The sequence below is a fragment of the Danio rerio genome, chromosome 5 (assembly GCF_049306965.1).
Source record: "Danio rerio strain Tuebingen ecotype United States chromosome 5, GRCz12tu, whole genome shotgun sequence".
NCBI classification, from domain to species: domain Eukaryota; kingdom Metazoa; phylum Chordata; class Actinopteri; order Cypriniformes; family Danionidae; genus Danio; species Danio rerio.
The window spans coordinates 12911916-12930000 of NC_133180.1; the positions used below are offsets into that span (position 1 = coordinate 12911916).

Sequence of the window (18085 nt, forward strand, 5' to 3'; positions counted from 1 at the left end):
ATATTTTGTTAACTGTATCCATCATCTTCATCAAGGCATCCATCCAGTTCAAACCATCCATCCATCTGTCCATCCATCCAATCACCCATCCTTGTTTCAAACCATCCAACCATCCATCCATCCAAATATATTTGTATAAAACACATTAGATCCGTCCATCCATTGTTCAGTCCAAAACTCCATCAACTTCATAATCACCTCTGTTTAATAAATACATCTTCATGTTTACTGCATCCATCATCTGGAGTTCAAGACATCCAACAATCCATTGTTCGATGCATATTATTCAATTCTGCCATCCATCTATTGTTTGTGTGTGTATGTGTTTACATATGTGTGTGAATGTATACAGTGTGTGCGGAAAGTATTCATAGCGCTTTAGTTTATCCATATTTTGTAACGTGTCATTTTAACCTGTGTTTTGAATTTACATATTGGATGTGTATGTTTTTATTGTCTTTTGAATATACAAAATAAATTTGTGTATTTTTGAATCATTTCCTGAATTTACATATTGGATTTGTGTATTTTTGAATCATGTTTGTAATTTACAAATTAGAATTGTGGATTTTTGAATCGTGTTTTGACTTTACAAATTAGATGTGCATTTTTTAATCATGTTTAAAATTTACGAATTAGATGTGTATTTTTTAATCATCTCCTGAATTTATTAATTAGATGTGTATTTTTTAATCGTGTTTTGAATTTAAGAATTAGAATTGCGGATTTTTGAAGCGTGCTTTGAATTTATGAGTTGGATTTGTGTATTTTTTAATCATGTTTTGAATTTGCTAATTAGATTTGTGGATTTTTCAATCGTCTTCTGAATTCACGAATTAGATTTGTACTTTTGAATCGTCTTCTGAATTTACGAATTCGATTTGTGTATTTTTGAATCGTCTTCTGAATTTACGAATTCGATTTGTGTATTTTTTAATCATATTTTGAATTTGCGAATAAGATTTGTGGATTTTTCAAACGTCTTCTGAATTTACAAATTAAATTTGTGGATTTTTGAATTGTGTTTTGAATTTACGAATTAGATTTGTGGATTTGAACTGTGGATGGATGCCTTGATGTAGATGATGGATACAGTTAACAAATTATGTGTTAACTGTAGTTTTTTCACATTTTGTTATGTTACAGCCCTATTTCAAAATGGATTGAAGTCATTTATTTCCTCTGTATTCTACACACAATACCCAATAATGACAATGTGGAAAAAAATGAGTTTTTGAAATCGTTGCAAATAAAAAAACTGAAAAATCACATGTCCATCAGTATTCACGTATTCAAAAAGACTTGAGGCTGTAATTGCTGCCAAATGTGCATCAACAAAGTATTGAGCAGAGGCTGTGAATACTAATGTACATGTAATTTTTCAGTTTTTTTTTATTTTTTATAAATTTGCAACAATTATAAAAAATTGTCACATTGTCATTATGGGGTATTGTGTGTAGAATTTTGAGGAAATAAATGAACGTAATCCATTTTGGAATAAAACTGTAACATAGAAAAATGTGGAAAAAGTGAAGCGCTATGAACACTTTCTGGAATGACTGTATATGTATTTCTGTGTGTCTGCATGTATGTGGGGGAAAAAAATGCTAAGACTAGCTATGGCATCTGTGTATTGCTTCTCTCTGGTGATTTGATGTGCTTCTTTTATCCTCATTTGTAAATCACTTTGGATAAAAGCATTTGCTAAATGGACAAATGTACATGTTTATTGAATTTCCTATTAAATATTGAAAATTTTAACGTCTCATGCGAAAGATGGAGCTAACTGACAGGATAGTGTCCCCTTCACTATACTAGGGCATTAAGACTCACACAGACCGCAGGTTGAGCGCTTCATGCTGGCCTTACAAACACCCTTTCCAACAGCAACCTAGTTTTCTTATGTGGTCTCCCATCTAGGTAAAGACCAGGCTCAGGCCTGCTTAGCTTCAGTGAGCAACCAGTGTTGAGCAGCAGGGTGATACGGCTGTGGCATCCATCTATAGTTCAATGCTTCCACCCGCCCATTGTTTAAATAACACATCTCTCAGAGTATCCATAAATTCATTTTAATTCAGACATTTAATGTATCCATCAATCCATGCATTTATCCAGCCATCATTACATCTATCCATTCACCTGTCATTCAGTTTATCCATCTTCAATACAGCCACCCATTCCATAAATGCATCCATCTAACCATTTCTCAAAATCAGTTATGCATCATTTAAAAATAAACAAATTACAAATAACTTTTCTCTATAAACTTGTGTCGGAGCTGCAGCAATGGGTCAAAATAACAACACTCGCGAAAATGAGTGCCGTATAGCAGCAGTGAGGAGACTGTAAATAAAAAAAGGATGCAAGGATGTTGCCAGAGTGGCTTTTTGGTTTCTTTTGTTGTGCATCACAGCCACTAGATACCTATCTGAAAGATCTTTAAGTATAGCGGTAATGTAGTCATTCAACTTTACTATTTGTAATGTTGCAATATGTATTTGAATAATAATGATTGATTCTTTTACTTATAAGCTCAGATTTGATGATCATACTTTGTTTCGTTTACAGAGTTTGAGGTTTACTGTATCATCATTATTCACACCTTTAAGTTTGCTTTGAGTATTTACACTTTACCTTTGTACACAGTTTGAAACATTTTTTTCAAGTTTAAGAATCTCATTAACACTTGTTTATTTTATTATAAAGAGATCAGGGGGCTGTTCCATATATCAAGCTTAGAGAAAAAGCCAGGCTTATTATGGTAAGTCAGGTTTTTTTAATGACAGATTCGGTTTCATAAATCAAATTTATGCTAGTTCAAACTTAGTTTCTCTGGCAACTTATACTGGGAAATTAGCCTAGTCCGGGGCAGGTTAACTTTCAGGTCAAGTCTTAAGTTCAAGCTTAATCAAGGTAATGATAACATTCGCCCCGCCATAATTTGATGCCATTTTAATTCACCTCTTACTAATAATTAAAACTTTATAGTCACTTAATATTCCAAACTAAAATACAACATTTAAAAAATGGCTCTATTTTTTATGTTTATGTAGATTTTTTTCCTGTTTATTAAAATTTTATTTAATATTTTCCCTCAACATATTAATTTGGGTATACAAATTTTTGGACTGTTATCCTCAGTTTAATTTTTATTAGATTACTTCCAAATTTTGCTTGGGTACTGAATGATCTAATGTATATGCACACATTTTTTTGTAAAGCATACTGTTGAAAATATTAATTTAAAAGAAAGATCTGTGAAGAAGACAATAATAGTAAGAAAGCATTGACTGATGTAAAGAAGTAGGCTACATTTCTTAAAAAATAACTATTAGCTGCAAACCCTTAGTGTCAAAGGGAAAGCAGCTATTTGCAGTGGTTTCCGGAGCAAATAAGATATCCCACTGCTTGTGTGTGCACGGCTCTTTGTTGCCATTATTTAAACTTAATATATTTATTTTAAGCACGTTTTGTATGTTACAGTTAGCCTGCAACGCATTAAAACTTTTTCTTGCAAGCAACAATTGGCAGTAAGCACATATTCTCTCTTCCTCTCTCAAGCGTGTGCGTGGTCAATTTCATACAATTTCCTAAATAATGGCCTTTATTTTAAAATATATTGCTGCATATGTTGCCTATTGAGACGATTTGCAATTTCCTGTGAGCCTTTTCTCTTTTGTTGCAAGCCGTAGTTTTTGATTATTATGTTTATATGTTTGAACTCTAAAAAAACCCTTACTCGCTGTGAACATAGCTGCGTCTCATTTCAGAGCTCTTTCAGTTCTAGTAGTTGCCAGGGTAGCAGACAACATAATAAATGCATTTATGCTCGACCTTTAAGGTTTCACGACAGTAACGTGCACACGCAATTATCTAAATTATCTAGGTTAAACTAAACTCAGATTAGCTAGATCGAATGATCTTTAACTTACTGTTAGAGAACCAATTTAAGTGTGGATGTTTAGATCAGCTCATCGAAGTCAGGTTTTTGACTTTAATCCCCGCTTTTCTAAACAACTTTTATGAAACAGCCCACAGATATTTTGTTCAAATATATATATTTTTGGACTATTAAAACTATTTGCCTTGATAATAAGTTTAACAACTTTATTAATTAATTAATTAATTAATTAAATTAATTAAATAATTTAATTAATTAATTTATTTATTTATTATTAATGTCATGATACAACAAACACATAAAGAGACAAACTAATAATGTTGGTAAACTGAAATGAAGTGGTTACAAAATCCTAATATTCCTAAATGGATTGTCAAAAATATTCAATAATATCAATATCAAATGATATGAAACATTATATCATGATCAATTTTTTTTTTTTGCAATATTGCTCAACCCTAATTTAGCATCTTACAAAACATTAAATCATAAATATCTGAAATGGTGGACTGCTGTATTGGCATTAGCTTTTGAGAAGAGCTATCATTTTTAACAAGATTATACTGTATATGAGTGCGCATAAAAATGTAGATGGCAAAATTAAATAGCTTATTTTTCCATGCAGCGCTTCAAGGAGAGCAACATCATTGCTTAATGACAGCAGCAGCTCATCTGTCCGACTGCTTCACACCACTTCTACTGGGCGAGTGAGCCTTATTAGAGCTGAAATTATGCAGGGCTCTGCTGTTAGCCTTGGAAAACTCAGCACATTTCTAAAAAACCTCAACCCCATCAGGCTGACTGAAAGGTTATTATCATCTCAAAAATTCAAATCATTGCACCTGCGTTGCTTTAGTGGATTTGCAGTCACTAAAGCAAGGGAACGTGCATTCTGTCTAGTGTCAGCAAGGTCAGCTTTCCAAAGTACAGACACTTCTTACAAAAAAAACAAACTTTTCCATTTACAGCTCGACACAGAAAATGTAAAACAAGATTAAAATTGTCTAAAGCAAGCTGATAAGAACGCTCACTTATCATCATCTCAGCAGGAATATTCTGTCACTCAAATAAAAGCATGTAGAGAACAATCTGGGAATCCATGTGTGTGTGTGTGTCGGTGAGAATATGCTAAGAGTCAAAAATGTCAACATACAGTGGCAGCTATAACAGCTTATTATGGAGTAGCCAAGGCTTCAAACTGTCAGACTGAAGTGAGGATAGTAAAGTGCAAGTGAAAGTGTTGTCGTCCCCTTAGCCTTGCAGATAATGGCATATCTGGCTGGCCATTTGAGGTCAGTGTGATTGAGTAACACTTCAAGTCACCATCAAATCAAAACTGACTCTTCAGTACTGCAGTATTATTAGCAGTTGGGGTTAAAATTATGAGCCCTCTTTTTTCAAATAATTCCTAAATTATGTTTAACAGAACAAGAAAATTTTCACAGTATTTCCTATAATATTTTTTCTTCTGGAGAAAGTCTTATCTGTTTTATTTTGGCTATAATAAAAGCGGTTTAAAAAAAAAAATATATATATATATATATATATATATATATATATATATATATATTTATATATAGTAAGGTCAATATTATTAGACTACTTAATACTTAAAATATTGTTTTTTGATTGTCTACAGCAGTGGTTTTCAAACTGTGTAACAGGCTTCCTTTTAGTGCTAGAAGAAATCGCTGAATAATTAAAGTAAAAAAAAAAAAGGCACACTTTTAACCCTTTGATGCGTATGATAACACAGATGTGATCAGTAAATTGATTTTAATAAGCTAAAACTTTTATTTTATTTTATTTTCCTAATGTTTCTTATCTACTCTATCATTTGAAGCTAATCTCCCCATATTCGTAATCCCTTGCTTTTCTGACACACAAAGCCTTTTCTAGAAAGCAGATCTAATTGATAATTTAAGTATGTAAATCCAATTCATATATTTAAAATACAAGTAAATTTAGACTTCAAAGATATATGTTGCATGTATATATTATTTATATATTTAAATGATTATCAAAAAGAGTTTATGCATGAATATGATGACATATAGCCTATATTTATGGGGTCCAAAGAACATTTAAAGGTTTTGATGAATAGGCTACTATATAATAACACTTTACATTTTAGTACATCAGTTTTCTTTTTACGTTTTAACCTTCCCGTCGTGTTAGGGTCAAATCTGACCCAACTTAAAACACTCATAAATATTGTGTTTACATCTGATTCCCTCAAGACCTTAAGATATCCTCCACGCTATGCACTTGATCATATAAAAGTGATGATCACCTCTTTCATTCAATTTTGAGTGTTTTAATTAACTTTCTTACACCTGTGGTGTTCCCAGCCATAGAAAATGAATGGGTAAACATCCAAAATTCATTCATCAGACAGAAAACATCCCCATACACACCACCCCAACTCACTCACTCACTGACTCACTCACTCACTCACTTCAGACTGAACAACATCTTTTGCAGGTACACATCTCTTTTCCGTACTTATGTGCCAATCCTCAGCCTGATCTCACAAGGAAACTTAACTACCATACGTTTTGTCAGTGGCTAAGGAGTTCAGTCATACGAAAATGTATGATTTTTAAAAGTAGGCATGACACCCAAGCCCACCTCTAAACCCAACCGTCAATGGGGATAAGCAAATCGTACTAAATTGTATGAATGAGATTGTACGAATTCATACAGATTAGTAACTAAATCAATAAGTTATGAATTGTCATGAGATAGCAGTGGATCCTCTAACGTGAATCAACTTCCTGATAAAACAATTGTTATGCACCCATCTGTGTGTGTTAATTCTAGTGAGTCAATTAGTATTAACTATTCTGTCACTCAAATAAAAGCATGTAGAGAACAATCTGGGAATCCATGTGTGTGTGTGTGTCGGTGAGAATATGCTAAGAGTCAAAAATGTCAACATACAGTGGCAGCTATAACAGCTTATTATGGAGTAGCCAAGGCTTCAAACTGTCAGACTGAAGTGAGGATAGTAAAGTGCAAGTGAAAGTGTTGTCGTCCCCTTAGCCTTGCAGATAATGGCATATCTGGCTGGCCATTTGAGGTCAGTGTGATTGAGTAACACTTCAAGTCACCATCAAATCAAAACTGACTCTTCAGTACTGCAGTATTATTAGCAGTTGGGGTTAAAATTATGAGCCCTCTTTTTTCAAATAATTCCTAAATTATGTTTAACAGAACAAGAAAATTTTCACAGTATTTCCTATAATATTTTTTCTTCTGGAGAAAGTCTTATCTGTTTTATTTTGGCTATAATAAAAGCGGTTTATATTTATATATAGTAAGGTCAATATTATTAGACTACTTAATACTTAAAATATTGTTTTTTGATTGTCTACAGCAGTGGTTTTCAAACTGTGTAACAGGCTTCCTTTTAGCAATGCACCCATCTGTGTGTGTTAATTTATTTCTTTCTTTCTTTCTTTCTTTCTTTCTTTCTTTCTTTCTTTCTTTCTTTCTTTCTTTCTTTCTTTCTTTCTTTCTTTCTTTCTTTCTTTCTTTCTTTCTTTCTTTCTTTCTTTCTTTCTTTCGTTCTTCCTTTAGCCTATCTCTGTATGGCAGGAGCACTTTTACCTTAGCATCAATTGTTTTATTGGATTAGACCATTAGCATCTTGCTTAAAAATGACCAAAGTATAACTAGTGCTAGTTCTGTGTCCATGCTCACCGTCTAAACCCTCAGTCACTATTCCCTATATTAGTACACTAATATAGTCCAGTTCAAGGACTGAATGAAAACTTGAGCACTCAATACACAGGAAAGGATAGCATTTTGTTTGTGCTTTGCTGGTTGATAAATCATTCAGATGAATAAAAACGTCAATTTCTTTGGTCAGATCCTGTGATAGTAATTCTAGTGAGTCAATTAGTATTAACTATTACTATCTATTAGTAACGAAACAAAGTATTTTGATTTGTGTCATCTATTGTTTACTTTTGTAATACATATTCAGCGCCTATTTTTATTTTCACTGTAGTTTTTTTATGTGTAATTCTGTAACTTCATGTTAAACACTACTTTAAAACATTGTTCAGAGTTAAAGAATGTTGAATAAAAATTTAGTGGTGAAAAATGTTCTTTTTATGTGCTAATATAGGAGCAGTTAAAACAGACCGGTCAATTTTGACTAGGAACACTAAAGTAAGGGGTGGGATGTGAAAACAACACAAGGGTTAAGAACAGTGTCATTTTTTTATTAACTTTAAAAAGCACATTTTAATTTAAACGTGGATGTTTTATTTTAATTTTTTTTACCTGTAAGCACATTGCATTGTTAATGTTCACACTATTTATAATGTTTAAAGTGGCTGACAACAATAAATATTCTAATTAGATTTAATCTGCCATGTTCTTGAACTGCGCAGAGCTGTAGCTCTTTAAAAGGGCTACTATGATACTGTACTTTAATACCGGTTAATATGGTGATACTTGGAGACAATTTTTTTTTTTTTCTGAGGTGGTACTTTAAGAACTACTGGTCTACAGAACAAACCCATAATGACTTGCCTAATTACCCTAACTTGCCTAATTACCCTAGTTAAGCCTTTAAATGTCACTTTAAGCTAAATACTAGTATCTTGAAAAATATCTAGTAACATTATGCACTGTCATCATGACAAAGATAAAAAAATTATCAGCAATTAGAAATTAGTTATTAAAACTATTATGTTTAGAAATGTGTTGAAAAAAAAATTCTGTTAAACAGAATTTTGGGGGGAAATATACAGGGGGCTAATAACTCAGGAGGGCTAATCATTCTGACTTTAACTGTATGCGCATCAATTTTAAAAATACAAGTGTCTTCTTAAAGTTTAATCAAAATAACTTCCGTTCCATCTTCAATAACATCTTTATTTTGAAGCCGCGTTTACTGATATGGATATTTTTGTACGAGTTCTACAACTCACCAGCTTCATTTTTGACTGATACGGTGGTTTCAAATTGAATCTATATATTATTTTAATTGTTATGATGATATAATTACATAGTAACAAAAGCTATATAGATCTGAGGCTAGAGTTTGAATGAATTTGTTATCTTTGAATGACACATTACCATACAGAATGCCTTTTTCTTCATTATCCAGAACATTATTATTTATTTAATGTGTTATTAAATTGTAAGACATCAAAAAAAAGAACCAATTATTTTTCTTTTGCTGTCTAACATGAACAAAGGTTAATAAATTATTGATAATGTATATTGCCAATTTAAAGTTCATGCTTGCTAATCCAGGCCCGTAGCCAGGGGGTGTTTAGGTTAGGACTAAAATGAGAATCAGGTTTTTTTTGTTTTTGATCACGATTTACTCAGGATTCTGAAAAGTAAAGGTTAATATGAGTAGGCTATTAATATTTCTCAAACATATGGTAAAACAACAATAATATTAGGCCCATGTGTGGGTCTACTATTAATTAAAATGCTAAATTTTATATAGACATGAAACGGTGGACTTGAACAGACTTTAAATTTGTCCTGGTTGTTAATTCACAGTAAAGGGATGACATTCGAATACAACTATTCATAAATCTGAAGTTTAATTATTATGTTTGATATGCTTGTCATTTTTCATTAACAACATTATTAGACCATTTTTTCACTTGTAAGCAGAAACATTTTATTATAAGATTCCCTCTAGCATTATATTCAACATTATATAGGTTAGAGTAGCTATACTGACACTGCAAAACATTTATTTTCATGTACAACATTTTTGTGTTGACTATGAAAGAAACATATCAAATGCTTGTCATGATAACTGTAAAATTCGATATGATCGTTTAAACGATTCACTTTCACTGCCAAGTGCACTCATGTCATGGCATCGTCACTTTAAGGAAAAAACAAAAAAAACATACATGCAAATAATACTACCCACGCAGCTACCAAACGATCGCTCTGAACAACAAACTGAACATTATTTACAACTTCATAACCTGTTATCCACTGCCTATGCAGGTTCTGCTCACTATTGGCGGGCCCAAGCATGTCCTTTTGGTATTAAGCAGACAGTGCATCAGCTCATGTGTGATTTTGCGGCTGTGAATTTGTTATTACCTTAAGACAGAAATTACATTTTGGGATGAATTGTACCTTATTAATACAGTTTGTGGCACTTTTAAAGCCATTTGGAGGTGTCCATGTTGCTGAGCGATGTATATTCATTAATTTTCTTGTCGGCTTAGTCCCTTTATTAATCCGGGGTCGCCACAACGGAATGAACCGCCAACTTATCCAGCAAGTTTTTACGCAGCGGATGCCCTTCCAGCCGCAACCCATCTCTGGGAAACATCCACACACACATTCACACACTACGGACAATTTAGCCTACCCAATTCACCTGTACCGCATGTCTTTGGACTGTGGGGAAAACCGGAGCACCCGGAGGAAACCCACGCGAACGCAGAGAGAACATGCAAACTCCACACAGAAATGCCATCTGAGCCGACCTTCTTGCTGTGAGCCGACAGCACTACCTACTGCGCCACTGCCTCGCAGCAATGTATATAAAAAATGTTAAGACTTCTGCGGCATTTATGCGTCTCTCTAGATCTTGAAAACATAATTGGCTAAATTGTAGAAAAGCTGGATTAAGATCGTGTGTAGGGTCGAATTGAGATTGCGATCTGTTTTTCGAATAATCGTGCAGCCCTAGTTCACTGACAAAGTTTAGAATTTGGCCCCTATATGAGGACATTTGTCTTATTGTTGTCAGTATGCCATCATAAACTGTGAAGATAACCGATGGAAGTAGGCTTAAACTTTTAATTATTCAAATGGACAAATTCTGACTGAGGAAATGAGCTGGCCAGTTTGTTATATAAGCAAGAGTTTTTTATTTAAATTAGTTTGAACAGATTCATAATTGATGTTTTCCATATATCGTTATACAAGATTTTTAATTTAAAATTCTAATCCAACATGTTTTTTATGAAACCAATAACTTACAGTTTACATGTACATTTGAAAATAAACACTTTGTGGTAGTATGGTAAGCACTTTGACAAAATTGTAGGAAATATTATTGCTGCATAAAAAAAGTGTGGTTATGATCATCATTTGACAAGATTAGTGCTTAACATGTTCCTAAAATGGAGTATTTGAACCTCATAATTTAATAGAATATGGTCCATATTTTGAGAAAAAAAGAACCACCTCTTTCAAAAGGCTAGCTATGGGCCTTTAGTCATACACCATTTCTAAAAGTTTTTTTAAAAAGTAGGATTTTTGAGCAACCATGCATCTTTTTTAGCTGATGGGTAGAATTTGTCAATTGTCTATTTGTCTTAAGACTCTCATAAGAAATGCATTTGAGTACAATGTGTATGAAGATACAGATGATCCAAGTTGCATGAAATGAATCATATTCAGCTTCAGTTAGTGAAAGTGTGAGACATTTTGAGACATTTTTAGATTCTGCTTGAAATTATGAGTTTGGGACTGCAGGATAAATGAATCATACAAACTGTGAACAATACTATTATAGTCAAAAAGAGCTTTTTTCCATTTCATTCTAGGATCAATTCCTGTGGCTATAAATGAGCAATTCAAACCATTTCTGAAGAATTTTTGCACTTACCTAAGCCACATCCCTACAATGTATGTATCAAATTTATTCAATCAGTAATTATCAGTAATTTATTCAATACCACCCCAAAGAGTCATACAGTCTGTTGTTACTTTAACATGTCTATTGTGACATTCGACACATTTTTTGTAGCGAGGCAATAAACTCATGTAGACTGCTGAATATGTGTTTTGTTGTACTGTCACATCTCTCAGCTCTTACTGTGATTTTTCGGAAGCGAAAGGACTACATTAAACCATATATTATGCAATAAACCTTATTGCTGTATATCTCATCAGTTTATCATGTTTAACACTTCTATGTTGCTATTGTACAGACAGCTTAAATATTTTTATAGTTTGTACTTTTTTTTCTACAGCCACATACTCCATATTTAAAGTTTGTAAAGATGTTGTATTTGTTTTTATCGATTACATAACTTCTATTGCTTCAAAATTTAGATTCTTATTGTTGTTATTGTTGTTTTTGTTATTTCTGATGTGATTTTTAAGGTCACGGGTGGTTATGTAAACATTTCACTGGATATCATACTGTGTATGACTGTGAATGTGACAAATAAAATTTGATTTACAAAAAATATAGTAGGATAAAGTTATAGTACAGTTGATATACACTCACCGGCCACTTTATTAGGCACACCATACTAGTACCGGGTTGGACCCCCTTTTGCCTTCAGAACTGCTTTAATCCTTAATAGTATAGATACAACATGGTACTGAAATTATTCCTCAGAGATTATGGTAATGTTGACATGATAGCATCATGCAATTTCTGCAGATTTGTCGGCTGCACATCCATGAAGTGAATCTCCCATTCAACCACATCCGAAAGGTGCTGGAGGTCATTTGAGTACAGTGAACTCATAGTCATGTTCAAGAGACCAATCTGTGATGATTTGCGCTTTATGACATGGTGCGCTATCCTGCTGTAAGTAGCCATCAGAAGATAGGTACACTGTGGTCAGAAAGGACATTGTCAGCAACAATACTCTTGTTGTGGCGTTGACGCGATGCTCAATTGGTACTAATGGTGCCAAGAAAATATCCCCCACATCATTACACCACCATCACCAGCCTAAACCGTTGATATGGCAGGATGGATCCATGTTTTCATTGATGACAAATTCTGACCCGACCATCCGAATGCCGCAACAGAAATCGAGACTCATCAGACCAGGCAACGCTTTTCCAATTTTCTATTGTCCAATTTTGGTAAACCTGTACGAATTGTAGCCTCCGTTTCCTGTTCTTAGCTGACAGGAGTGGCACCCGTGTAGTCGTCTGCTGCTGTAGCCCATCTGCCTCAAGGTTGGACATGTTGACCGTTCAGAGATGCTCTTCTGCATTTCTCTATTGTAACGAGTGGTTATTTGAGGTACTGTTGCCTTTCTATCAGCTCCAACCAGTCTGGCCTTTCTCCTCTGTCCTCTGGCATCAACAAGCCATTTGTGCCCTCAGAACTTCCACTCACTGGATATTTTCTCTTTTTCTGACCATTCTCTGTTAACCCTTGAAATGTTCATGCATGAAAATCCCAGTAGATCAGCAGTTTCTGAAATACTCAGACCAGCCCGTCTGGCACCAACAACCATGCCACATTCAAAGTAATCAGCTCTCTTCCCCATTCTGAGGCTCAGTTTGAACTGCAGCAGATTGTTTTGACCATGTCTACATGCCTAAATGCACTGAGTTGTTGCCATGTGATTGGCTGATGAAAAATTTGCATTAACAAGCAATTGGACAGGTGTACCTAATAAAGTGGCCAGATAGTGTAAGTTCCTTCTTCGTTTTCATAGTTTTAAAACATGCGAAATACATGTCTGTCGGCCCCTTTTGTCGAGTATAATTATAATTTTGTCAATATTTCAGAGCTGATTAATATTCACGACCATTCCAAATCAAAAGGAACTTTTCATTCAGTGTAATTCCTATGGTATGAATGAGCATTTAAAACCCATTTCTGAAGAACTTTGCATTTATCAAGTTACATCCCAGACCAGGCCGTATCCTGAGCAGCTGCTGTGGTGGTCATGGAGGAGTAGAGAACATGAGTCTGATTCCTGAAAGACTCTAGGAACAGCTTTGCTGAGATCAAGCGTTCTCCAGCCTCCGGTGCCTAGACTGCAGCTTTGCACAAGACGTATGGCCATAAGAGAAATGGTCGTGCCCAACTGAGCCTGGTTTCTCTCGAGGTTTTTTATCCTTCACTTTCGCCAATTGGTGAATCTTTTTTCCTCGCCGCTGTTGCCACTGGCTTGCATAGTTTGGGACTTGTAGAGCTGCGCATCGATGGGTTTGCTCTTCAATGTTTAGACTCTCAGCAGTGAATATTAAACCACACTGAACTGAACTAAACTGAACTGAAACTCTGAAAGTTGAACGGACACTTTCAATTTACTATAATCTTCTATGTGAAGCTGCTTTGACTCAATCTACATTGTAAAAGCGCTATACAAATAAAGATGAATTGAACATCCCTACAATTGGTAGTAAAAGTGTCGTTGTATCAGTAGTAATCGTTGTTGGTGTAGTAGTACCAGTAGTAGATGTCGTTGATGTAGATGTTGTAGTAGCAGTGATTGCGGTAGTAGTAGTAGTAGTAGTAGACGTTGTATTAGTTGTAGCAGACGCTGTAGTATCAGTAGTGGTAGTCATTGTTGTGGTAGTATCAGCAGTAGTAGACATTATAGTAGTAATAGTTGTGGTTGTGATTGTAGTAGCAGCAATAGTAGTTAATAATTATATAGTAATATAAGTAACTTTTTGCAGTAGTAGTAGTTAGGGTAGTACTTGTGATTTATTATCATTGTCATTTATTATTACTGTTGTCCTTTCTTTCTTTTTACTGTCATTATTTCTATTATACATTACTAAGCATAGTTGTTACTCCCTAACTCTGACTGGTTTCTTTTGTATCTGTTTTACTTATATCTGCGAGACTAGATTCATTTATTGGCTAACATTGTTCCTAATGTATGTAATCTTACCTTCCACCAAGCTACCTTTACATGGACACACACACACACACACACACACACACACACACGCACACACACACACACACACACACCTAACAGTACCTGACTATATTGTTTTTTTTTTGTTTTTTTTGTTTTTTTTGTTTTTTTTTATTGTTGTTTTGTTATGGTTTTTTGTTGATGTTTTTTGTATTTGTATGATCCCAATTTATGTACCTTTTTGCATATTCTAAAAAAAAAAAAAAAAAAAAAAGAACATCCCTACAATTTACTGTACGTATTAGAGAGCAATTTAACATACTGAATCAATCCACTCCACCTTTAAAAACGTTGGTTTGCTCTACTTACAATATATTTATCAATTTATATATTTGATTATTGGAATTTGGCTGGATGACAGTTTCTGTTACTTTGATGTCATCTGATTGGCAGTGATGGTACAGGAGCTTTTCACTTAATGCACACAGACAAATTGCGTATTGCTGTAAACATTGTACCTGGTAAGAAGATGCTGCGATGTTCATATATCATCTCAACTGTCACTGCATCTTTCAGTCATGCTAATAGTGTCAGACATCGTGCACAACAATCACAAGCTACCTTGCTCGCATGTGCTTGTCTTTCTATTTCTCTTGTACTCTCTCACACCCCCACCTCCCCGTCTTACTCACGATTAATCATCCACCAGACACTGTATTACACCAAGCAGAGAGAGAAAGAGAGAACAACTCCGTCTTGGACCACACAGCTGCATCCATTCATTCCTCCGCTTTCTTGGATCGCCTCCATCCATCCGGTTTCTTTCAGAGGGATAATGCGTCACAAGAGGCCAGATGAGAGAGAGTCATGTGCTGATGTGAAATGTAAGCACTGCTACCCCCACAACCAGGACTATGGAAACACATGCCACACCAGCACTGTGCTGGCAGGTACAGACAAAGCCATGTGACAGGTGCCAGAGAGACGCTACAGTACTTGCAAGAAAGCCCTACCTCAGGTATTAAACTTACACAATTCATGCAGCCTGAATTGCTCGACATCAAGGTTATTTTAGTTAACAAAAACAAACGAAAAAACAAAACTAGAATTAAAAAATCCTTTTCGGTAATTGACATATAAAAATAAAAACAGAGATTTTTCCGAATTAATGATCCTGATCGCGAACAAATTGTTATTTTTAACTAAGTCTTCTAAGTTAGGGGTCACCAATCTCGTTCCTGCCTATCCTATGACCTTAATTAGCTAGTTCAGGTGTGTTTGATTAGGGTTGGAGTTCAAATCTGCAGGACACGGTTTTTTTCCAAAACTTTTTTTTACAGTCATTATGGGGTATTGTGTGTAGAATATTGAGGAAATACATTAATTGAATAAATTTTGGAATAAGGCTGTAACAAAAAAATGTGGAAAAAGTGAAGCGCTATGAATACTTTCCGGATGCACTGTAATAGTCAAGTTTTTGGTTTGGTTCCTATAGAGTTAGTTGCATTTTTATTAGTGGTCATTTTATTATTAGTAGAAATAGCATTAATTTTCTCTGCTGCCTGGGATCCCAAAAAGGAAAAACCTGTTGAGAACCACTGTTTTAAATGCCCAGTGAAAGAATTTAATAATAAAGTTATTTTGCGAAACTAAATGTCCTGTAATTCTTTTAAAATGACAGCAGAACACTGAGAATATGCCAGCTTCCAAGCAAACCAAAGCATATACACAGTAAATACAGCTTCAATATTTCCTAACCTGCAGCTTTAAAACAGAGAAGTAAGTAATACAGTAAATTCCTGACTCACTCACAGTCCTTCAAAGCCACACATAAAGCCATTTAGACTGTATTTTACCTTGTCACTTTCTGAGTAAGGGTTGTTAAGCACCGTGGGCATGTTGTCCTTTCTCCAGAGGTCATCAAACACTCTGTCGTTATCCGATGCCAGCTGGGCGTTCTGTCCATTTCCCACACCAAGGTCTCTGAAAGTCACAAATAGTTCAGTTTGCAGTTCAAACAGCAGCCAGAAGAAAACAAGTGAAGAGACAGAGAAGAGAAGTGAATTCGATTAAAGGGATGGTTCAGCCAAAAATGAAAAGTTATTCATTATTTTCAAACCATTGAGTGTTTTTTATGAGTTTCTTTCCTTCGCTGAACTCTGAAGAAGATACTTTAAAGAATGCTGAAAACCTGTAACAACTGACTTTCATAGTAGGAAAAAACAGATACTATGGAAGTCAATGGTTACAGGTTTCTAACACTTTTTTTATCAAAATATCTTTGTGTCCATCAGAAGAAAGAAATTCATAAATGTTTGAAATAATTGAAAATTGAGTAAATCAGAAATGACATTTTTGGAAATTCATTATTGCTTTGCGCACTTCTAATATTGAACTGAGTGAATTAGTCAAAAGTATTTTCTGTCATATAAATCAACAGCATGACTTAGATAACCTAACCTGTAACCACACAAACGAAGATATCGGGATTAAAAAAATGTTATAAACCTGTAACCATTGACTTCCATAGTATGTTTTTCCTATCATAGAAGTTAGTGGTTACAGGTTTCTAATATTTTTTTTAATGAATATCTTCCTTTCTTATTAACAGAAGAAAGAAATTCATACAAACTTAAAATAATTAAATGTTGAGTAAATCATGACAGGAATGACATTCTTGGATGGACTTTAAGAGTATTGCTTTGCACACTTCTAATATAAAAAAATGAGTGAATTAGTCAAAAGTATTTTCTGTCATATAAATCCTCAGTATGGCTCAGATGCTGTCCATAGAGCTTAACTTGTAACGATTGACACAAATGAAGATGTTCAGATTTATAAAAATTGTGAGAAACCTGTAACCATTGACTTCCATAGTATGTTTATCTTACTGTGGTAAGTCAATGGTTACAGGTTTCTAACAATTTTTAAAACAAAAAATTCTGTTTGTGTCCAACAGAATAAAGAAATTCTTCAAAAGTTTAAAACAATTTAAGGGTGAGTAAATTGTGACAGAAATGACATTTTTTGGAAATTCATTATTGCTTTGCCCACTTTTAATATTAAACCGTGAATTAGTCAAAAGTATTTTCTGTCATATAAATCAATAGCATGGATTAAATGTTGTCCATAGAGTCTAACTTGAAACCTTTTACATAAACAAATATATCTGGATTTTAAACATCTGTAACTATTGACTTTCATAGTATGTTTTTCCTACAATGGAGATCAATGGTTACAGGTTTCTAACATATTTTAAACAAAATATCTTCACTTGAGAAGACATTTATAAAGGTTTGAAATAATTGACGGTTGAGTAAATCGTAACAGAAATTACATTTTCGGGCGGATTATCCCTTTAAAAGTATAGCTTTACACATTTAATTTAAAACTGAGTGTATTAGTCAAAAGTATTTTCTGTCATATAAATCAACAGCATGTCTTAGATGCTGTCCATGGAGCTTAACTTGTAACCATCGACATAAATGAAGATATTTAGATTTTTTATAAACATATCTGTACTATGGAGGTCAATGCTTACAGATTTTTCTTTTTAAATTTCTTTTTCTTTTTAAATCTTTTTAAATCACAATATCTTTGT

The 18085-nt window shown here is 34.0% G+C and overlaps 1 protein-coding gene across 3 annotated transcripts in view; it reads right to left on the reverse strand.

The window, feature by feature from the left end:
- Positions 1 to 18085, reverse strand: part of nos1 (nitric oxide synthase 1 (neuronal)) — a 130357-nt gene that overhangs the window by 87221 nt on the left and 25051 nt on the right. For all 3 annotated transcript variants that reach the window (XM_073951027.1, XM_005165053.6, NM_131660.1), the window contains 1 exon segment: positions 16341 to 16467. In XM_073951027.1, coding sequence (XP_073807128.1) covers positions 16341 to 16467 — 127 coding nt within the window.